The 22,727-nt window shown below is 39.9% G+C and overlaps 12 protein-coding genes across 12 annotated transcripts; all 12 read right to left on the bottom strand.

Moving 5' to 3' along the window:
• Positions 1 to 125: 125 nt before the first annotated feature.
• On the bottom strand, positions 126 to 1,037 carry LSM04_007165 (uncharacterized protein; the record flags this gene model as incomplete). The annotated part of the gene is made up of 1 exon (XM_067337106.1): positions 126 to 1,037. One exon carries the CDS (start codon positions 1,035 to 1,037, stop codon positions 126 to 128), a length of 912 nt encoding a protein of 303 aa, XP_067189897.1.
• A 348-nt stretch (positions 1,038 to 1,385) lies between these two features.
• On the bottom strand, positions 1,386 to 2,042 carry LSM04_006699 (uncharacterized protein; the record flags this gene model as incomplete). Its single annotated transcript, XM_067337105.1, has 1 exon — positions 1,386 to 2,042. One exon carries the CDS (start codon positions 2,040 to 2,042, stop codon positions 1,386 to 1,388), a length of 657 nt encoding a protein of 218 aa, XP_067189883.1.
• Positions 2,043 to 2,477: 435 nt separating this feature from the next.
• On the bottom strand, positions 2,478 to 2,810 carry LSM04_004016 (uncharacterized protein; the record flags this gene model as incomplete). The annotated part of the gene is made up of 1 exon (XM_067337104.1): positions 2,478 to 2,810. One exon carries the CDS (start codon positions 2,808 to 2,810, stop codon positions 2,478 to 2,480), a length of 333 nt encoding a protein of 110 aa, XP_067189761.1.
• Positions 2,811 to 5,584: 2,774 nt separating this feature from the next.
• Positions 5,585 to 6,646, bottom strand: LSM04_000938 (Protein kinase domain; the record flags this gene model as incomplete). Its single annotated transcript, XM_067337102.1, has 1 exon — positions 5,585 to 6,646. One exon carries the CDS (start codon positions 6,644 to 6,646, stop codon positions 5,585 to 5,587), a length of 1,062 nt encoding a protein of 353 aa, XP_067189594.1.
• A 1,147-nt stretch (positions 6,647 to 7,793) lies between these two features.
• On the bottom strand, positions 7,794 to 9,926 carry LSM04_004726 (uncharacterized protein; the record flags this gene model as incomplete). The annotated part of the gene is made up of 1 exon (XM_067337101.1): positions 7,794 to 9,926. One exon carries the CDS (start codon positions 9,924 to 9,926, stop codon positions 7,794 to 7,796), a length of 2,133 nt encoding a protein of 710 aa, XP_067189786.1.
• A 1,168-nt stretch (positions 9,927 to 11,094) lies between these two features.
• LSM04_001548 (Dephospho-CoA kinase) lies at positions 11,095 to 11,937 on the bottom strand (the record flags this gene model as incomplete). The annotated part of the gene is made up of 1 exon (XM_067337100.1): positions 11,095 to 11,937. One exon carries the CDS (start codon positions 11,935 to 11,937, stop codon positions 11,095 to 11,097), a length of 843 nt encoding a protein of 280 aa, XP_067189629.1.
• A 2,159-nt stretch (positions 11,938 to 14,096) lies between these two features.
• LSM04_004173 (Nuclear transport factor 2) lies at positions 14,097 to 15,614 on the bottom strand (the record flags this gene model as incomplete). Its single annotated transcript, XM_067337099.1, has 1 exon — positions 14,097 to 15,614. One exon carries the CDS (start codon positions 15,612 to 15,614, stop codon positions 14,097 to 14,099), a length of 1,518 nt encoding a protein of 505 aa, XP_067189767.1.
• Positions 15,615 to 15,929: 315 nt separating this feature from the next.
• Positions 15,930 to 16,271, bottom strand: LSM04_007142 (uncharacterized protein; the record flags this gene model as incomplete). The annotated part of the gene is made up of 1 exon (XM_067337098.1): positions 15,930 to 16,271. The coding sequence occupies one exon, from the start codon at positions 16,269 to 16,271 to the stop codon at positions 15,930 to 15,932; it is 342 nt and encodes a 113-aa protein (XP_067189896.1).
• A 233-nt stretch (positions 16,272 to 16,504) lies between these two features.
• On the bottom strand, positions 16,505 to 17,287 carry LSM04_009303 (putative Zinc-ribbon domain; the record flags this gene model as incomplete). The annotated part of the gene is made up of 1 exon (XM_067337097.1): positions 16,505 to 17,287. One exon carries the CDS (start codon positions 17,285 to 17,287, stop codon positions 16,505 to 16,507), a length of 783 nt encoding a protein of 260 aa, XP_067189993.1.
• Positions 17,288 to 18,062: 775 nt separating this feature from the next.
• LSM04_009488 (DnaJ domain) lies at positions 18,063 to 18,776 on the bottom strand (the record flags this gene model as incomplete). Its single annotated transcript, XM_067337096.1, has 1 exon — positions 18,063 to 18,776. The coding sequence occupies one exon, from the start codon at positions 18,774 to 18,776 to the stop codon at positions 18,063 to 18,065; it is 714 nt and encodes a 237-aa protein (XP_067190000.1).
• A 716-nt stretch (positions 18,777 to 19,492) lies between these two features.
• Positions 19,493 to 20,635, bottom strand: LSM04_001967 (Protein FAM221A/B; the record flags this gene model as incomplete). The annotated part of the gene is made up of 1 exon (XM_067337095.1): positions 19,493 to 20,635. The coding sequence occupies one exon, from the start codon at positions 20,633 to 20,635 to the stop codon at positions 19,493 to 19,495; it is 1,143 nt and encodes a 380-aa protein (XP_067189642.1).
• A 473-nt stretch (positions 20,636 to 21,108) lies between these two features.
• On the bottom strand, positions 21,109 to 22,278 carry LSM04_007370 (ATP12; the record flags this gene model as incomplete). The annotated part of the gene is made up of 1 exon (XM_067337094.1): positions 21,109 to 22,278. One exon carries the CDS (start codon positions 22,276 to 22,278, stop codon positions 21,109 to 21,111), a length of 1,170 nt encoding a protein of 389 aa, XP_067189912.1.
• Between the last annotated feature and the right edge of the window lie 449 nt (positions 22,279 to 22,727).

Raw genomic sequence — 22,727 nt, 5'->3', positions numbered from 1 at the left:
CAAAAAAAGTCATCAATCCAAATGTGATACTTTTCTTCCCTTCCCCACCCACTAAAACACATTGTTTCCATCCATTTTTTTGTTTTTCGTTTGAACTATTACTACCACTTCCACTAATACTACTACTAATCAGTAATTACAGTGAGCAACTGTGCTGCCGTATTCACCTCAATAAGGGTGTCAGAAGACACACATACCCACCATAGAGTAGTATTGTTCAAAAAACTAAAATGACGCTGATCCCAAGAGTACACACGGTTAGTCCTACATGGAGATATAAAGAAGGCCCAACTAGCACCATGTATGTGATTCAGCTTCTGTGAGATGAAAGGAATACGTGATTTTCTTTGCTTTGATGTGGAAAGTTCATCTTCCAAAGTTCCAGCACCAGGAATAGGAATAAACGCAGGATCCATTTCTACAAGAAAACATGCAACTATAGAAGTGTTTTGTAATGTTTTAAAAGTCCATTGTGGGGTCATTTCAGAATTAAAAAATTCAGAAATGTTACGTAAACGAATTACAAAAGGAACAGGAATTAAATAGTCATCATTATCCCTTTGTTTTCTCCATAACAAAGGTCGTTTTGGCAAAGGATAAAAAACTCCGAAATTGGTATCACTAGAAGGATGTAACGGTAGTACTAACGGCCAGCGATGTGTCCTAGAAAATTCTTCTATTATAACTCTTTGATTCCAAGTATTATTATCCGAAAAATTTAAAATTAGACAATCTACTGGTGCAACAGAACGTAGAATTCTCTCAGTTTCTTCTTTTTCTTCCTTCACCTTATAAACTTCTTGATTACCTTGTTGCTGCTGATTAGGGAAATGAACCCTAAATGTATACATTGGACCCACTTGAATCAAATACCTCACAAGGTCATCACGAAGGCGTGCATCATGACGCAACCTCTCCTCATTTTTACTTGAACCATCTATTGCAGATTTATACACTATACAGGAGTGAACTAGAAAAAGCAAGAGTACCAAAAGTGCACGTCCGTCCATCCAGTAACGCCAAGTAGAAGGAAACATTCTATTGAGCATACTACTTTCCTACTCCTCTTCTAGTTTCCTACATCTAATTCAAAAACCTGGTACTAACGCATAAAACAAAAAACCAGAAGAAAGAAAAACATTATCAAAAACACAAGAATCACCTACCCTCCTTCATCTCCCATAATAGAAGAATATATATATATATATATATATATATACATGAGAAAGAAATCAAGATACACATATAATAATATAACAACAGCTGTGCGTCCATACGATACTAATAATAATCCCTTCTTTATAGTTCTCTCACCTTTTTGGTTCTTTCTATCCCTCTCAGACGCACACACATACACACTCTCTCTCTCCAAACCTTGTTACCTGCTAGTCAAGCCAGTCATCAGGGCGCAAAAGACGTCGGCGTTGCTCTCGTAGATGCTGTGCAAAATCGGTGTCGCCAGCAGCGAGCGCTGCAGTCTCTGGTGGTTCATCAAAAGCGGGACTTGTCACCTTGCGATCGGCCTGCATGTCACGCAGCACTTCATCCTTTATGCGTCGTGGCACGGCGGGAGATGCTAGTGTGCCGCCCGCTTCAAGCCAATACGCCTCACCGGTGGGTGTACCGTCGTGTGCGTGTTGTCGGGCTCGTGTGTCTTCGTTGTGTGCCCGTAATAACCGTGCGGCGGCGTCGCTGCTCAAGTGACGTGCGATTTGGTCCGCTGCGGTGCGTTGCTGATAGGCGGTGAGGGTGCGTGGGTCGGTGCCGCCGAGTTGTTGGCGGGCGTCCCGCACGTACGCGCGGAGTTCCGGTCGGTCGTCGAGAAGACCTTCAAAGTACGCGGCGACGGCTTGCGGCTGCCGGCCCTCCGCCACCGCCCGCTCCACGTGCCCCCGCAGCCACACCCGCGCCTCCTCCTCCTCCCCCTCCCGTGAGGAGGTCCGGTGGGGCGTCGAAGAAGAAGAAGGGTTAGGTGGATGATGGGAGTAGCGGGGGCGGGGGGAAGGCACGCAGAGGGGGAGGGGGCGGCGGCAGCGGTGCATTAGACGGTGAGATCGGCGGTTTTCTCCTTTCCCACACCCCAATCAACTGGACGTCGATAACCAAATATATCTATCTATCTATCTATCTATCGATATAGGTAGATGGATAGATAGATGTAGAGGAGTATATCAATAAGTATGTAGGTATGTAAATATGTAAGAAACACACTTACTTCTGAACCTGCGAATAAAACCACGGCAATGGGAGAGAAAGGGGAAGGATAATCATTTGAATAAGGTGGAGGAAACCCCTTACCCCTATCATTATCCCACCAACAAAGAAATACACACGCAAACACAAAAACAGAGAAATATCAAATTCACAACTTCTTTAGAGAAAAGAAACACAAACACAAGTATAAAGAGAAATATATATATATAGTCTGGGCCCACACTCCTTCTGCTAGACCCATGTTTTGTTTTCCCTCTTATTCCCTACTCTCGAAGAGACATGTGAGTAGGTGAAAAGTTATACTTGTAAATATACACGTCTGGCCTATGGTAAAGGCGATGGGCCTCTATTGCCTCCTCAAAAAATGGTTCCTGCGTGTATTCACTTTGTTTTGGATCTCCAAAGTTAGAGCGTGCCAGTTTAGCAAATGCACCCTGTTTTTTCTCTGTTGTGTGGGGTGCCCAACTAACACGTCGTGCGTGACTCATAGCTTCTTTACTGAAGAAGTCCTCTGTACGAACAGAGAGATGACGAAGAGAAAGAACCAACGGTGCACCACAGCACCCTATTGCTGTTACCCTCTTTAGAGTAAGCATTATTTAAATACCTACTATTTTTTCCGCTTTACCGCTAACGGACTCCCATCAAAAGAATAATAAGGAGAACAACAACAACAACCAAAAAGAAGAACGAGAAACGAAAAGCCTTTCCGAGAGCAAAAAAAAACTGTGCAAACAATCCAGTATCAAGAATCTATTTAACAACAACAACAACAACAATAATAATAATAATAATAATAATAATAATAAACTGGTTGTAATAGTATGACTCTCCTCCTTTCGTTCTATTTTTACATGGGCAGCTTCAAAGGAGAATCCTCTGTATCACAGAACGTAAGAAAAAAAAAAACGTGGGGGATGGATCCAATACTGAAAGCGTACGGGAATAGTAAAGGTAGGTGAGACGTCTTCTGCTCAATCCCAACACACACACAGAGGCAGAAGCAAAGGAAGTCACATGTGAGCACAAGGGTTCCTCAACCAATAAATGATTTAAAAAAAAAACAAGTGGTATACTGTAAGCGCTGATGATGTAGAGTGCCCACGTCCCTCCACTATTACGAGAGAAATAGAAATGAATTGAAAAAAAAAAAAAATGGCGTTTGAGTAATGCCAATTTCATATACTTTGTCTCCTCAGCAACGACAGCAACAACATAAGCAGCTAGTGCAGCGGTTTTACTTCTACCACCAAACTCCCAATATAATAATAGAGATCATGAGAAGAGTATGAGAAGCAGAGAAACGTGCTCTACGCTTCCTTCCCTCTTTTCACACTCTTTGCTTTTTTTTTCTTTTCTTTTTTTGGGGGAGGATGGGAGGTAGAATCGCTACGTTTGCTTTCTCATTTTTGTTTTTCTTTCTAATTCACGCTGTGCATTCCTCCACTCTCTTTTCGTTCCTTTCTGCAGTTTCTCTTTCTTTCAAGATGATGCTTATCAATCCTCTTTTCCTTCTCTTTCTCTCCCTCATCCCTTTTTTCCTAGCTTTTCCTCTCCCTAGTTTCCTGCGCCTATGTGTATTCGCATATCTCTGTTGTTTTCCCTTTCTATCTTTCTCTCTCTAATAGAGACACATTCTCGATATATGATTCTCTATTTACCCATGTATATATACATCTATACATATATATATATATATATATATATAGTATGTGGCAGTAACATCAAAGCAACAAAGGAGAGAGAGAGAGAGAGAGTGAGATGCAGTATCACGACTTGCCAAACAAATGAACGAAAAGAGTCCAGAATAACACTATTTCACGGTAGCAGCAGCCAACGGTTATTGAAGTTCACAAAAAAAAGGGGGAATGAGGTAGCAAAAAGAAAAAAAAAGCGAAATAAAGAGAAATGTTTTCTTTTTCGCCGTTACAAACCCACACTGTAGTGGTCGCAGAAGAATGAAAGACAAAAAAAAAGAGAACAAAAACAAAAAGGGGAGGTATACACACAAAAATCACACAGGGACACACATACACATACTCGGTGTTTTTCTACCATTTTTTTTTTCCTTGCATGCTCTCTTTCTCTCTCTCTCTCTCACGCAACAAAAAATGGCTCATCATATGAGCACTACCGCACATAAAGCTGTTAAATAGGTGAAAAGACATCTACACGAGAAGAAAACAAAGAGTGGAAAAGCAGTCAGGATAACCAGGAAAGAAAAAAAAGGAAATATGGAGCCAAGACTTTTAATAAAGTCAGTGACACATCACCACGAAGAATTATGACCTATTGACCTTCGCCACATATCAGACGAAGGATATTGTTTAAACAATACAAACCTATGTAAGAGTCTGTGGGGGAGTGTGTATATGTGTACAGCTGTTTGTTTGTTTGTTCGTTTATGTGCGTGTAAAGGTGTACCAATATAATCCCTATCCGCTTTCGTACACATATTAAATATATACAAACACGCTCCCATAGAATATATATATATATATATATATATATATATATATATATATAATTCTTTGTAATTATACTCTACCCAAACTAAGAAAAAAAAAAGACACAAATACACACAGATAAATAGCAAGCCCACCGTGAATAAACACATATTGGCTAACACACGTTACACCGAGTCAATCACCATACTGATCGATCCTTTTCAAACAAGTGTAACCATTTGCTCCTTTTTTTTCTTTATTTTCGTTTCCTTCTTAGCATGTGGTTGAGGTTAGCTGCCGAGAAAAAGAAAAAAAAATCCCAACCCCTATTTTTGCTATTTACTTATCTGCTCCTTTCCTACCTTCACACACGCACACCTCCTCATGTCATTCCCTCTCTCCTTCATGCAAAAAAACATAAAAAGACACACACACCGAAAATAGAGAAAGGGTGGGAAATCCCCTCCCCTTATCTTTTTTTTTGTTTCTTCCTCATTCATAGGGGGGAGAAAAAGAAAAACTCAGAGAACGAAAACAAAAAAAAAAAACTTTTTTTTTCTGTCTTTATTTCTTGTTGTAGTACTTGGACTCTGTTCTTGTCTCTAATCACGGCATATCACATCCATTATTCTTCTTTTTTCTTGGTTTTACTCACTGCACTTTCCACCTTTTTCAATCTTTACACTTTCAATTCCCATATATATATATATATATATATTCTCATTTGCTCTCATTTGCTCTCGTTTGCTTCTCCCCCCTGACCCCAATCTTCCCTCTTTCTTCTCTCATATACTCTATGCATTCTTCTACAAACACCCTCACCCCCATTTTTTTTTCTTTCTTTCTTCCGCTCCTTTTCTTTCACACTCAAAGATAACTAAATTATCACATATCTGCTTCACTCACCCCCAGACCTATCGCTTTTACTTTTTCTGCAGTAAGTGTGCCTTCTGTGACTCTGTCATGGCATTTACCTCCTCCGGTAAGAATCGGTACAAATGCGAAGGAAGTTCATTGCCATTCGGAAGTCGTGTAGAAGGATCACGAAGCTCATCAAAGAGTGGATGACAAAGGGCCTCCAGTGGGGCTATACGCTGATCTGGAAGATACTTGAAGATCTTTCCACACAAATCGTACACCTCAGGAGGAAGTTGTCGCTTAAACACCTTCTCCCATGGTACAGGCCTAGTATTCGCCAAGTTCATATCTGTGTGAAGGGTATTTATCTTATCTAACTCTTCTCGGGATGGTCGACCAAGAATTCTCACAATCTCCCTCATCTGGCCGGCACTGTTTTCACCACAAAATATTGGTTCGCCAAGCAACATCTCTGCAAAAATACAGCCAACAGACCACATATCAACCGCTGTAGTGTAATGCTGATTACCAAAAATAAGTTCAGGGGCACGGTAGTAGCGTGAGCAAATATACGCCACACTTGCCTCTGTTGGTGATAACTTTTTGGCACTTCCAAAATCGCAGAGCTTAAGATCGCCTGTTGATTCATCGACAAGCACGTTATGTGGTTTAATATCACGATGACATACGTTAACTGACGGTAGATGTAAACACGCAATACTCCGAAGTAATTGATACATATAGAGTTTAACCATTATCATGGGTGGACTCGTTAGGCGACGAAAATAATTCCGACAGGTTCGATGTAATGTATCTGGAACAAACTCCATGACAACATTAAGATAAACATCACCCTGTCGGTTATCACTGACTGTGTAAAAATATCCTTTTAACAGCACAATATTTGGGTGTCGAAGGCGAGTTAAGTCTTGCATAATTTGCAACTCACGGTTTTTAAAACGTGGATCCTGGATAACCTTCTTAATTGCTACATTCTCACCTGTAGACTTCTCCACAGCAAGTTGTACTGTGCCAAATGTTCCCTGCCCCGCCACACGTTCCACCGTGTACTTCTCCATCTCTCGGTAGCTTCGCTCATCTGCTGCCTCAGCGAGATTAAGAGACATGGGTACAGTTATTAGTTCCTTGAAATTTTTTTTCGTTTGCTTTTCCTGTCGACTCTTCTTTATTTTTATTTTTCTTTGATTTGGTTTTCCCTCCCTCTTTTCCTTCTTTTTTTTCTTTTCTTTCTTTTCTACTTGTAGAATATGTATTGCTGCTACTTTCTTTTTTGTCTGTTGGCAAGGGTTTTTCCGCGACTAAAACCCCCACCTTTCACCTTGGATATGTTTTCGTTTCCTTTCGTTTTTGTTTTATTTAGTAATCTTCGTCAAATTGAGGTGGTAAGAAGAAAGAGCAGTATAAAAAAAAGAAAAGAAAGAACAGAGAAAAGTAAACAAAGTGATCTGATCTCCTCCTCGAAGAGTAAAAAAGAGGGGGAAAAAATCATATATATTTACATATTATATATATATATATATATAATATTGATAAAAATACTACTATGAAGGTCACCGGCTCCTTTCTGTTAACACTTCTTTTTTATTTATTTATTATTACGCCTTGATTTTCCCCGTCTTCTCCTCTCCTCATTATTCTATACTTCTCTTAATGGTGGATTGCTATAACCAGAGTAAGAAGTAGAGTAAGAAAACAGAAGAAAAAACAACTAAACAAATAGAAAAAAGAGAAGAATTACAAGACAAAAAAAAAGCATAAACTCCACGTATCACAGAAACACATTTCGGAAAAAATAGAACCAGAAAGAAAACAACAACAACAGTATCAGTTGCAGCAGCAGAAGTTGTGGTAGTAGAGAAGTAGTAATTTTAATTTTAGTTGAAACTTCCATTTTTTATATTATTTTCTTTTCATACTTCCTACTTTTATTCTCCACCTAAACCCATATACACACAGATATATATATATGTATATTGGAGTGGAAAACAATGGGCCACAAAAAGACTAGTCACAAGAATCCACATAAACACAGAAAAGTGTTGAAACCAACACACCATCTAAAAGGCAGTGTACCATCACTACGACCAGCAGCATCCATAGCAATAATAACAACAGCTGCAAAAACAAAAAAAATCAACACACTTTAACAAATTAAAAGAAGAAAAGAAAGTCGAGGCACAGATCAAATTTAGAATCAGGACTAACAGAAAAAAAAAAAACATGGAAAAAAAAGAAAAAAAATTTTTATCGTACTCAAGCATGACGACGCCCCTCGAAACGGGCATATACAAGTTCAGTGGTATTTTCTGTCATATCTAAAAAGTTAAAACCAAATGGAAGCCAAATATCAACGCTCGCTCGGAAAACTTCTACCACTTCCACGCAAAGATTGTCAAGATCTTTCATGAATTCTCTATACAATGAGTCACGTTGCACCTGCTCCACAAAATGGTCTAGAACCTTTCCCACATCTCCATCTAAACCTGTAATAGATGTCTTACCCTTCACTTGCTGTTGTTGTTGTTGTTGTTGTTGTCGTTGCCGTCGTTCTTCTTCTTGTTTAAATTCCCGGAGTTTATTTAAAGCGCGTTCTGATTGTTCCGCTACTGCCACATTAGCCCGTACAATGTCACGAGGCAGATCTGCAACAGGAGTACAACCAGTTGCTTTGGGTTTTCCATTCTTTCCATTTTCATCTGCTATGACAACACCTGTATCCGGTACATAAGGCCTATAAATATCAACAACAATTTCAGAGAAAATCTTAAGAGCGTACCGTATTTTTGCCTTGGGTGATGCTAAAAAATCAACAACTCCCACACGTGACGTCGATGGCAATCTTTTATCGTTACTAAAAGCACTGTTGATTATCTGTAATAGGCTCGTTGGGAATCGTTTCAGCTGGACTACAAGATCAGCGCTCATTGGATCATTTACAAAAGGAACTTTAATAGGTCTAGGTGGGACAAGAAGTTGTAGAAAACTCTGCGCAATAGATAATGCACCTATTTTAGCAGATGCAATGTCTGTAATATCATTCAAATATGGTAGAGCACAATCTATTTCCAAACTGGTGTCAAATACTGCCAACGCGTAAAGGATATTGCGTACCCTAGTCATTGTTCCTTCCGGAAATAAAGGAGATGAGGAATGTAAAGAACCTCTTTTTTCTCCAGTATTTACTGCTCCATCATTTTCTGACATACGGTATAGCAATTCAAATGCATTGATAACGATTTTTGTATAACTTGAAATAAAATCTGGCATTCCGATAAATTCACCCACACTTTGGGATAATGGTCCCATAATATGCTTATAAATATAGCTACGTTGATCAGCGTTACCCAGCAACTCAGTAAATGGATCAATGATAGGAATATGTGTTGGTGTAGTAATTGTGACATCAACGACAAACGGAGTACACCCCACTTCAATATTGTGCATTCCTGCTGATGGTGCCACTGATACCTTTACACGAACATCTAAGGAGTGTAAAAACATATCTACTGCACCAGCAATCATTAAATTCTCGGTACCTTTTTTATTCCAAGGTGCATCTTTTACAGCCTCTTTTGCCAAATCAATCATTTTTCGGCTCCACTTTGTTAAAACTTCCTCTAGTTTTGTAGCAATGCCTTCTGGATTAGCAATACTGCTTTCATTTGTACTTTTTATATTCATAACCAAAGAAACACGAAACACATCTAAGAGAAGTCCTTGGTTTCGTAGTTTTAAAAAACGGATAGACAGTGACTGAAAACTCTTTCCAGGAATATGTCGAAGATTCGGAGCTGCTGCCATACCGATCGCCTTTTCATCCACTTGATCCCATGGCTGTAGATTCCCTCGTTTTGCATCACATATGCTGCACTTCTTGTAATGTTTCTGCATCCATGGCTGCAGACCTCTAATCTCATTTCGCAACACAAACACAATACTTGTGCTACGTGACACTCTACTATGGTGCGAGAGCTCTGATGACTTTTTCCCCGACGACGGTGTAACCGCCTGTGTGGCTGCCGTGCTCAATCTATCAAGTAGTGTATCAACCGTTAACTTGGCCGTCTTACGGCAGGCATACACATCACTGAGAAACGCATCCACCGCCGCACTGCCGGTGTTAACCAAAAGCGGATTATTATTATTATTATTATTATTATTATTATTATTATTATTATTACTATTACTATTACTGTTGGATGCGAGTAACTCCCCGCGGACCATGCGTAGTTTTGTCACGCGTGTGACGAGTTCCCGAAATGCCTGTTTCTGGTCGTCGAGAACACTCCGCAGCGTCTCGCGCTGCCGCCCCAACGCCTCCATCACCTCGCGGTGTTGCCGCTCCGCCTCGTCAATCGCGAGCCGCAACTCCTCCACAGAAGTCATAAGGCACACAAAATAGAGAAATAATAACAGTAATGAAAGACCCAAACGAAAGGGGGATATTTTACTTGATAACGATGGAAAGAATACCGGTGGTGGGGGAATGAAATGGGTTCCTAAAAAACTTTCCCTTTCTTTCTTTTATTGTATGTGTTTGTGTGTGTGTGCAGGCAAGAGAAAAAATGTGGGGAAAAATGGAAGCTAAAAGGAGAAATAAATACGCAAGTTAGGAGTATTACTTTCCTAGTCAAAGAAATAAAAATAAAATAACAATTTTTTTTAAAACAACTAAGTTCAGGGCGTGTAGCAGTAATAAAGAAAACAAGTCTCATTCACGGGCAGACCCCAATAGTGTAAAAGAGGGGACTCCAGAATACCAGTTTGTATTGTTTTAAGGTAACTTTTAAACTTTCTGTACTTTGACATGAGTTTACTGTCGTAGGGGAGGCGGAAAAAAGAAAAGAACATATATATACAAAAAGAAATCAAGTGTCATTGATGACTGATGTTTGACCGTACAACTCTATATGAATTGTAACTTTGGAAATTATTTGACTGCTTTTGCCACAGATTACTATTCCCTTTCACCTTCCATAAAGACGACTTCTCGAACATCTGCAAAAATCTTGCAAACGACCATTCCTGACAATAATAATAAGTACATAACCGGAAAAGCCTAGTTCATCATTAGATCTATATAAAAAAAAAAACACTTTATTTATCTTCTTAAAGCTGTATCAAAGCCATAATGAAAAAAATATATCAGAAAGGAAAAAATGAAGCACGAAAACGAAACATTTTATATATTTATTTAGACCCTCTTATTATAGCAGACATTAAGACTTTCACTACATGGAGAATGCAAAAGGAGAAGAAAAAAAAAGAACTGTCAACTAAAGTTCATAATACGGTTAAACCAAAATTCTGTTTGCGTCACGTTCACAACTCTTTGGAGCAACATATATATATATATATATATATATATATATATATATATAAGGCCTTACCTCGCATCCGTAAACCAGAAAAATAAACGCAACGAATGCCCAGAGAACCAATATAAGACAGAAAAAAAAAGAAAAGAAAATAAACACCAAAAAAGGAAAAAAAAAAACACATATAATGCCATAGTAACAGTAAATTGCATACCATGGAAAATAAAAAACTCCAATCAATTCATATCCCAAGATCGGCTTTCTGCCCCTGGGTTTTTCTGAAGCGGATCTAACTTGTGTCGCCAATATTTGTCGAACTCAGAAGCAACACGCTTTAGGCCCTCCTCCAGCGTCTCTGTAGTACTATCAAACCTCACAATACTTCCTTTGAACTTTATATCGGATAGAAAGCGTAGTTTCTCTTCTATAGATAACTGTGTATCTACACGGTTCATGGCTTCCTCTTCACTCACATAATCACGTGTAATTATACGTTTTAAGGCAACTTCCCTGTTACATTCTGTAATCCACACATCATCGCAGAATTTAATTAAGCTACTTTCGACGAGAAGCGCAGCCTCTAGAATAATTAGTAGTAGATGTTTACTGTTTGATAAAGCAGTATTCGAGACATTTTCAATTTCCTCCTCAATAGCCTCATGAATGTGAGGCCAACATATATTACTAAGCTTCTGTAATTCCTTTGAGCGCGGTTCGTGGAATACAATTGCCCCAAGTTTCTTCCGATCAATTGGCGGTTCATAGCGAACAGGTGAAGCAGTATTCCATGTATTATTTCCATCACCTTCGAAAGGCTCTGCTAATATCTCTTTCCCAAATGCATTAATGACGGCGTAGTAACACGGCATTCCTGGGGCGTAAATGCAATGTCCAATTCTGTCTGCATTTACACTGTGAGTGACAAAAGAATTTACGTGTTGCCGCGATCGGGCCTCCGCAAGTCTGAGCAGATGCCGACAGCGTACAGACTTTCCACTGGCAATACCACCGGTCATTCCAAGCACCACCACACGAGGCAACTGCGTGACGGAGAAAAGTCTGCGAGATGAGTGCAACATCTAACCATGCAGAGTAAAATAATCTGTGTCCCATTCATTTGATGGAGGGAACGCAAAAAAAAAAAAGTACCATAAACAATTTAAAAAAAAGAAAAATAAGAAAGGAAAGAGATGAATTAAAAACAAAAAACAGCAGCCTAGTAAAAATTTCCATGCAAAAAGGTGACATATATATATATATATATATATATATATATATATAATAGATTAACGGGTGGGTCCGTTCGCTCCCAACCTCTGTAGCATCACGAAACGACGCATGTCAAGTAGAATACTACTGGACTTCTGCTTTTCTTTCTTTCTCAAGGAAGAAATTTACTTTTGCCTTTAATTTCACCTACTTCACTGACACCATCAGAGTTCCCTCCTTCCTTCCTTTTTCACTTTTCCTTAGTAAAACCTTCTCCGATCCTTCCTTCATCTTTCAGTATAACCCCGTCAGTCTTCTTTTGCAGACAGTGTACTGTTAGCAGTACTTTTTAACATATTCTCTCACCCTTGTGGTCCCACTTTTTCTATTTACCTGTGTTATAGTCGCCGTAAAGTATATATATATATATATATATATATAATTTGCATCGAATATCAGAAAGAGATGAGGGACGCGACTATGCAGACTGAGATTCCCAATAGAAATACAAATACACAGATATCCTATAATTACCTGTGTATCATTACTTTCTTCTCTGTTCTTCTCTCGGTCTCGCTCGCTCTCCCCCCATTTAACTTAATGATCTCTTTCCATTACAAGATTTATTGTATTCGTTCAAATAGGCATTAAATGAGTCCTATTCCTTTGACGTTCAGAAATCCCACATACACAGGCGAATAGAAGAGGGTAGACAATGGAGAAAAAAAAAGAAATGAAGATAAAAAAAAAAGATCCCATGACAAATAAGAAATAAAACAGACGTGGTTCCTTTGATACGTTTCGATCAATTTCTTTTTTTCTTTTATTACCTCTTTTGTTTATCTTACTTAAAATTTTCTGTTCATGTTCCTTTCGTTTTTAATCCATTCCTTCTTTTCCTCTTTTTCTTACACATTTTTTCTTTTAATTCGTTTCTGTATGTTTTAGTTTTAGTTGACGGGGTTTTCATATCTGGTTCTCCAACTTATCACTTCTCGTTTTTTTTTTTTCTCCTGTTGTTTTTTATATTTGTTTACTTTAAATCAGGTCGTTTTTCTTCTCACCGTTCCCTCATCCTTTTACTTCTCAATGTTATATTATCACGTACTGTCGTGCGTGAGTATAAACATAAAAGTCTCCAGAGAGAAAAAAAGGTGGGGAAAGGAAAGCGGGGTGTACTTGAACGAGAGCCTGAGAGGGAAACACATCTTCTCGACTCCTTACTACAGATATTTTATTTTCTACTCAGTTTATAATAATAGTAATAATAACAATAATAATAACAATAAGGTGAGATTAGATAAGGATAAAATATAAAAAAAAAATGCAGAGAAAGTAAGTGTTCATTTGTACGTTGACTATAAAGCTGACACTTTTTAAGTACGCAACGGTTCCTCTATCACATCACAGCTACACGCACACAGACACAGACACACAGATCAGTCAATTACCATTTGTTTCACCTTTCCCCAGAAGAGGTTCACGGAGTATTTATTTGTTCTATTTTCTCTACTCCTTCTTTTTTTCTATATTTCTCTCTTCTCTTTCTTTTTGTGTCGTTATAATATATATATATAGATGGGCATCACGTACTGATTCAAAGAGCCACACATTCCCGCTCTCAATTTCACCACCCTCCACACCCGCACCATTAGAGGACAACAAAGCAGCTGTATTGGGTCCACACAAACAAATAAAAAGAAACAGAAATAGAGATAGATAGACAGATACATAGACATTCAGGCGTGATGGTGGTAGGAGAGGAAGGAGAAGAAATTGAAGGTAACATGAGTGCCGCATCGTTTGTGCAGAAGGACGTGAAGTGCAACAAAGAAGAAAGCACACATCAGAGAAAAACACAATAAGGGAAGCGTTAAGTGTACACACTAATAAAGGTGAACACATGCACGCAAGAAACTCACAACAATACAAAACAACAATATGAAAGAAAGATCTTGGTTCATGTACCCATAACAAAACAAATACACACACGCACACACAAAAATGCACCTTATATATATAAAGTAATTTATGCGGACGCTTCTGCAGGTACTGCAGTATACTTTTCACGGACCTCGTCAATCTGGTAACGCTGTCCAGCGGGGCCCTTCTTTCCCTTGTGCACTGAAACAATTTTAGCCACCGTCTCCTTCACATCATCACCGGCCTCCTTAAGAGCGTTGTGGTCCAGTTGCACGAATGCGAAGGTGCGCAGAACTCCCGGGTCCTTCCTATCAGGCTGTGAACGTATGTTGACAAGCTTTACAGGAGCACTTGTACCAATAATGTCACGCACCGTCTCCTCTGTCGCGTCATGTGGAAGGCCCTTTACAATGATATCGTAAAATACCACAAACCGACTCAAAGTTCGACCTTCAGCGTCCTTTCGCTTGTTGTTTTTGTTGTTATTATTATTATTGTGATTGTTGTTATGGTTATTATTATTCTTGGTGGTGGTGATGGTATTGTTGTTGGTATTACTACCTCCCTCCTTACCGTTTCCGCCCACAGCGTTGGGTCTCCCATTCTTTTTCTCGCCCTCAGCAGATGTGGTCGCTGTTGATGGTTTTTTCACATTTGTAACATTTCTATGGACACCCTTCGTACCGTTCTTTTCAGCTACAGCAGCCGAATCCCTATTTTTCTCCTTCTTTTCCTTTACTGGTTCCTCCGTGGACTGCTCTTTGCCTCCCCTTGCTACTACCTTTAATGGTGTTGCATGTCCCTGTGCGCCTGCATTGCGTTTCCCCATCATGATGGCCTCCGCGAAACTCTTTGGTTTCTTTGGTTCTGTATTAGTGGCAGAAGTTGAAGGCATCGGTGTTGTTGTTGTTCCCTCTTCCTCCAATTTTTTATCGGTCACCGTCTCCAAAGTAGCATCCGTGGCAGAAGCGGCTACACAAGAATCAGGAGATACAGGCGCAGCGGTTACAGTTGCGGAAGATTCACGTACTGTTGAGTTAACCACAGCAACCTTCTCAGAAGCAGGTGACTCCGCCTTCTTTAGCGGTTCGACGCTCTTCTTAGATGGAGACTTCTCTAAAGCCCTCACAGCTGTTGTAGCGGCCGGTTGTTCGATGGGTTCCATCGCATCCTTCCGGGATTCTTGTGCAAACATGGGTGGTGTTTCCAGTGCCCATCGCTGCAGTGCTTCTTCCTGAATTGTACGCTCTCGCTTGTCATTCACAATGCCAAAACTGCCTGGCTCTGTCCTGTGCTCGGTGAGTTCCACATAATGGGCAAAGTTGTATGTGACATTTAAAGCCGTCGTAATTGAGCCCTTAATCGTCACGTGAGTGTTGCCGTTGGCAGTCGTCTCCACGGACAAACTGTGAATCTGCGCTGATCCGTTTGGCTGCACGGGGTAAAGCGCGGCGATGGTGGTCTCAATCTCTGCAATGCCCTCTGCCTTATGTCCCATATGATCAAATGTTGCGTGTGGGGTATAAAAGGCCGGCAGCTTCTCTGGCTGCTGCACCATCAGAGTGTAGTACTGACGGGTGAAGCTTGCTGCAACACGTCGTTGCCTTTCACTGGCAGCGGTCATTTTATCTTCTTTTGTTCTTGTGCGCGGGCTGCGACGTAGTGTTTTTTTTTTTTTTTAAGGGTATAATAGAAAGAGAAATGAAATATATAAATAGTACAAATAAATATTAATAAATATAGAAAAATTCAAAGAGATAGAAAGTGAAATAAACTACTTTACCGCTACTCTTAGGTTTTTTTCTCGATTTCTTTGCTTTCATCACTACTAATACCACTACCACTACCAGCAGAAAAGTAGTGACTTCAAACAACTCGGAAGATTGAACCTGCAAGAGGAGAAAATGTATTTCATTCCATAAATTCATCCCTACAACGCCTATTTGGTTGTTGACGAAATTGTGTTAGAACTACTTTCTCTTTTTGGCCAGAGAAACTTCTTCCGCTCCTCTGCGCTCATTGCAAGCTTCGCATCAAGAAACTCCTGAAAGTCCATTACTTTCCATGATGAGTGAATACGCTCACACTTGTTGCATCGACAAGTCACTAAAATCCCCGACATACCAGCGCTTTCCCGCTGTTCACGGTGGTAGCTGCGGCAGTGCGCATCCGAATCGAAGAGAATAGGATTGGGAATAGGTTTGTAGCCTTTTGCATGTCGCTGAATAGATTTACAGTGGCCGCAGCGCAGAAAGTACTTCTGAAAAAAGCGACTAGACATTCTCACCAATCCGTTAAGAAAATGGCACTCGACTCAATACTACTGATAGAATCAAAATGCTACTTAAAAAAGGGATAAATAAAAAAGAAAACGATTTTTTCAAGTTGTAAAAAAAAAAAATCAAGTGAGTAAGAATTCTCCAACAACAACCACAACCACAACCATAATAACTAGCCAACACATCACAGCAAGTAATATTTCTGAAGAATAAAACAACAAAAAAGAAAAATCTGTCATGAAACAAGTTTTTTCCTACGTGAAATAGGTTTTTGCAGTTGTTGTTGTTGTTTTGTACCTTGTGGTACCTGTAATCCTAGAAATTGACCGGTTCGACGCACCTCATCTGCAATGGAAGCCATATTTGGGTTCCACGAGCAGGAAGGACAGAAAGCCGACCAAGAGACAATATCTGGATGTAATGGACATTGTCCTTCTTCTACTTTACCCGTACGGCTACGAACAGTTGATCGATACGACTCACCACACTTTTGGCATTTCCATTCCGCTCGAAATTTACTGGTGTGTGCTAATGTGGCTAAATTTTCTTTCTTTTCATTATCTACAAGCTGTGGTAATAACTCTGCTGCGGATTCTGTTAGTGAGGGACTCGTATGCTGCTCACGAAGTACCTCAGAAGGGAACCTACCTTTACAAAAGTTACATCCTGCATGAAACTTTGTACGCACAGAAACACTTTTACGGTAGGAAGAACCACAAAAAGAGCATTTCCAGTAGATACGACGATGATCATTCCAGCGAATATCGGAAAGATTTACACCAAGCTCTTCCTCTGTCTTTTTAACATCAATATCAGCAATAACTGAGCTATATCGATTAGCAAAATTCACTAAGCGATTAGAATCCCGTGTAACCCAGTTTACCCCTTTCATCGGCAACTGTCTACCAACACTGTAGCTAAGGTACATAGCGCCATAACGCATATTAGGCCATACACTTGACCAGCGAGATTTCTGTTTGAACTCCGCCGCCAACAGAAACCGTGTTTGGTAGATCATTTTCCCGTTTATGTATGGTCAAAATTATTTGTGTATGTGAAAAACACTTAGTTGAGGGGGGGAACCCTTTTTCTTCCTCTTTAACAGCAAAATTTTTATTTAGAAAAATTAAAACAAATGCTGTAGTACACCTTCCAACTCTCCCCTCTTTTTTCTTTTCTCAAGACAGAGGATAACTGCTCAACTATTCCTGTTAATTACCCAACCCCTATTTGTTTTTTATTCTTTTCCTTAATTTATGTTATTTAATTGGGAAATAAATATACCACAAGAAAAAAAATGAAAAAAAAAAAAGAAAAAAATTCTACATCTTAAATACACAAACAACTGTAAAATAAAACACCTCCAAAACAGAGGAAAAAATGGAGAATTCTGTATTCTGTATCTCATATCTTCAAAAAAAGATAAGTCTTTGGCGAGTTATGTGGGAAGGGGTGGAAAGAATAGCACACTCAAAACTCTGTTATCTTGCAAATCAAAAGTGTCGAGTGGGCGATTCACTTTCGTAAGTAACGACGCTGAGCAAAGCGAGGCAAGACACATAAAAAAAACAACCAAAGTCTCTTTTTGCCTTTCTCTTGCTCAGTCTCTTCTTATCTCTCACTCATACACACACACACACATAAACACAAACACACAAACACCCTCGATTTCTATTTTTTTTTTTTTACTCTCAATATTAAAAAAGAAAGGATAGAGAGAGAAAAAGAAAGAAACGGAGCGCCTGAATTCCTCCTGGAAACCCTCACATGCCTATAAGTTTGTTCATTTTTCATTATGCCACAAGTGAGTTGTTCATGAGTGGCTTTGGCGGTGGTGGCTTTCGTGGCCGCTCTGGCATAGGTGCTTTCCGTGCACTCTCATACTTTGGTGGAAAGGTGAGAAAGAGTGTCACACGCAACGACACAAATATAACCGACCATAGGATAATAAAACGGAACCATGCCTGAACAAGTGCTTCATTTCCCGCAAGGGGATTACGACGGGGATCTCGTGATGCAGCTGCGGCCTCTGCCTCATCTTCATCACCGAATGGGTTTTTCTTTACTTTACCAGTGTGCATCTCTTCATAAAACTCATCATAGCTAACTTTGCTTTTGTGTTTTCGCGTAGTGAATCGGAAGTTACTGTATCGGTTGCCATTGTCGGAGCCACCACCACCGCCCCCAGCACCACCCTCAGCGTTCTTTTGAATCCACACACCACTCTTAATTTGCTCATAAGCTCCTTGAATCTCCTGAAATTTCTCGTGAGAGCCACCTGGGGCATCAGGGTGGTGTTTGCGCGCTAGCACACGATAGGCCTTTTTTATTTCCTCCTTTGTTGCCCCCTGTTTAATGCCTAGCACCGTGTATGGATTGCTGTTGCTGCTCGCAAAGCGCCCCTGTAATAGCAAGGCTGCAGTGCCGAATGTTGACCGCTGAGAGACAGACGACACTAGTGTGCGCCGAACCCCACCCATAATCATACGGTGTTGACTATGCCACATCGTTTTTTTTTAATAAATAATAATAATTTTTCTAGGGGAACCGGATTGTTTATCCTTACAGTATCCTTTTTTTTTTCCTCCCTCCTTATATTCCGTTATATCAGTCTCTCTTTTTTGTGTTCTTTTTTCCCCCTTTATATCGTCTTAACAATTGTTACTGATGATTACTCTTCCACACACGATCTCTTCCGCACACACACACACAGACACGCCCTGGAGAAGGAGAGTACTCGTGACTTCTTGAACCAAATAAAAAAAAAGAGAATAAGCAAGAAGAAAAAAATGCACTCAAAAAAAAAAAGTCCATTTCCTCATAATCAACTAATAACAATTTGCAATCAAATGTATATACAGGGCTTATTAGTTTTTCTCTTTTATTTTATTTGATCTGTCTCTTCCACAAAGCAAAAAAAAAAAAAAAACACAATTTGTATGAATGAGGCACATTCAAAAAAAAAAAAGAACAAGAGATATCCATGTGAGTAAAAAACTTTGATTTTCCTTATTCAGCACTAATGCCAGTAAAATAGTTTTTTGTTGTTCTGACTTTGTATTCCAAGTATCACCATTTGTACCTACATTTTTACATTTATATAAAAACAGAGGTAGGTCATGTCACAGGCAACAACAATGAAAGAAGAAGAAAAACAAAAAAACAAAAAAGGATGTTAATTGGGAAAAAGGAAGGGAGAGTATTAGTATCTACTGTATCTCATTCACTCCCGTGGCTTTCCACACTTTGAGCAAAACTTACTCTTTGGAGAACGAAATATGGTGGCACAGGACGTGCAATACTGTGGAATCTGCGCCAGATGATCTGTTCCGAGACCCAGCACAGGCAAAACGGACCCTGGCACTAGACTATCATTCCTTTTACCAGCACCACCATTACTATAACTCGACACCACAACAGCGGCGGGGGTGGACTTCCCGCCTGTCTTTATGGCCGGGATAGACGGCGGGGCGGTGAGGGCGCCAGCACCGCTGGGGTCGTCGAGCACCAACTCCCGCACGGACCACTCGAGACCACCGAGCGGGAAATACGCCTCCCGCACCGGCCGGCCCTTTTCCAGCCGCTCCCGTTCCAACTCCAACACCGTCGTGTGGGCCTCCCCGTCGCAGTCACACACCACACAGAGAAAGTGACTCGTGTACGCACAGCAACTGCACACACTGCAGGAATGGGTCTGTGGGTCGTGCTGTTTATTACCGTGGCCGCAGCGGCATTTAGCAGACCACTGCGATGGATCCCAATCGCGACGCCGTGTTAGCCAGGCTTCACCAATCTCCTCTGGCTCGTTTGGGATGTAATTAAAACCAGCACATTTACACGACTGGCACTTTGGCGCTGGTACACGACCTCGTGTGGGTTTAGGTGTTGCATGCTGCTCCAATGTGTGACCACAGAAACAACGATGTTGGTACCCAATACGTGTACAGAAATCTGTATTTGAACCTGATAATTTTGGTCGTTCACAACGCCAAACTGCATAAACTCCCGTTTTGAAGGCCAATATTGCTGCATCATTTTCCTTATTGAGGATTTTTTTGGACTGTGCAGATGGACCAAAACGTCTTATACCTTGAAGTACCTGCTCCTCAGATGTTGCATTCTTTTGTAAATATTTTTCAATAACTCCTTTTACGCGTGATGACAAATCACGAATTTCACTGTGTACATCATTACTCTCTATCACCATACCATATTGCGGATTCCCCTGCTGACCAGGTACAAGTTCTCCGGAACTCGGCACAATTGGACGTAATATTTGTTTCCCACGCCGTACCAGTGCATTTCCACCAACACCAACACTACTAGCAACGTTACTATCTTGGCTCTGTATCGAAGAACGTTTCATTGAACAGTCCGATCAAAGGTACTACACTATTGCGTCAATTGTAAAGATAGTTTCTTTTTTTTTAACTATATATATAGTACTTTCGTTGTTTGTTTTTACTTGCTCTCCACTCCAACACCTCACAAAAGACTGTGGGTGAATTGAGTGTAAACAAGTATATTAAAGAGAATGAAGAAGAGGAAAAGTAGAGAAGATGATAGAATCAAAAAGACAGCAAAAAAGAAAAAAATTCTCTTACCTAAAAACATATTGAAGTACACACACACACGCACGCAGAGAGAGGGAAGGATAGAAATACCCACACCCACACAAGACGAATATCAAGAAAGAATACCAGTTTATTTTTCTTTGCTTTTTTTTTCTTTATTCCCGTACGGAAAATGATGAGAAAAAAAAATGTATTCAAACAATTTTAGTTACCGCTTTCTATTCTTCTTATACAGAAATAAGAATGCAGAGTTCATTGAAGACTTTTAGAGTGCTTCATCAGCGAGAGTGGTTCGTGGAACCTCCATACACTTTGAGAGCGGTATATCTTTCATTAGTTGCCATGTCGCGGCACAGGCGCACAGCTTGGTAACGACATCCGCTTCTCTAATGTCGTGATATCCTTCAATAAGACCTTCTGTGCGGGTATTATGTCCCTCTTCTGCACGATTAATAGAGAGTGCAGTTGGCACATCAACAATACCATTGAACATTGCAAGTGGAAGAAGAAGACTGCTTGTGAACTGAGATGCTACACAAAGGGCGACAATTTGGTATGGATTCATTGACATGGCCAATAGTGCGTCTCGAACTTTAAGAGTTGCAAGTGGTGGAATTTGTGGGTGACCAATACCTACGATACGTGGTACATTAACTTCAAATACTTTCGCAAACCAATCGGCAATAGGTCCAATAATACGATCTTGTTCGTCAGCAATAGGTGCTGCACGGAAATACATATTATCATTCTGGTAAAAGGAGATTAAATAATCCACACGTGGGGCTATCATCTGTGGAGCTACAGTAAGAGCTCCACTACACATGTCAGACATAGGCATTAAAAGTTTATTTAAATGTCCGGTCTGCTCTGAATATTCTCGTGCGCAGCAGTATGCCATAGCTTCGCTTGGAATTGCAAGAATATTTGTAGACTCAAACGCCTTTACCTTACGACCATCTACCAAAACAGTATACCATCCCTCATGACCATCAAGTGGACTCACATCAACATCTTTCCAGAAAACACGTACCGCAGCGCGTGAACGATCTCGCATTGAGACATCCATTTGATATAATGAGTCTTCCATAAGTACACGACTTTCCTCTTCTTCCTGTTTTTCAAGTCGCTTGTATAATTCCTCTAATTCCTGTGGATTCATTTTAGACCACTCTTCAATTTTACGCTCCAACTCAGCAGTTGAAAGTTCTGCGTGGGCACCAGGATCCCGTGGAACTCGTTCAAGAAGTGCTGAGGCATCAATATTAGGCAGAATACGTCGTTTCGGTTTTTTAGGAGCAATAGTAGGACCCATATTAGGACTTCCACTGACACTAGATCCAGAAGAGGTAGAAGAACAGCATCGTTTACCGGCTAGTGAAAGAGAGAGACCAATTCGTGGTGATGTGGATAGTGGTAGGGTCGTAAACTTACGCATATATCAAATCCAATAATAATAATAATAATAATAATAATAATAATAATAATAATAATAATAAAAGTATATTTTATTCTCCCCCCTCTTGGTGAAACGACTAGATGTCAGAATATACCTTTACTGGTTATTCATGTGTGTATTTGCGTATCAATGAAAACGTAGGAAGATAAGGAGTAGTAGTGAGAATTAAATAATAGAAACATTATCCATAAAAATAGTAAAAAAATTAAATTTAACATTATAATTGACAACAACAACAATAGAAACAAATGGAAAATTCTAGTTCTAGAACTCAACGAATTCAAGAAGAATACAGAATACGCAGACATAAAGCGAGAGAAATAAGGTGGGAAAAATAAATGCAAATGCACCCAACCTCACTCCACTCTACACACATACACACAGAAGCATATACACCCAAGACTCTAGAAAACTCCTTTATTTCAAAA

Source organism: Trypanosoma melophagium (genome assembly GCF_022059095.1).
Source record: "Trypanosoma melophagium isolate St. Kilda chromosome Unknown ctg3segment0, whole genome shotgun sequence".
Classification (NCBI taxonomy): domain Eukaryota; phylum Euglenozoa; class Kinetoplastea; order Trypanosomatida; family Trypanosomatidae; genus Trypanosoma; species Trypanosoma melophagium.
The sequence above is the reverse complement of the archived record's forward strand: the minus strand, read 5'-3'. Positions and strand labels throughout refer to the sequence as shown.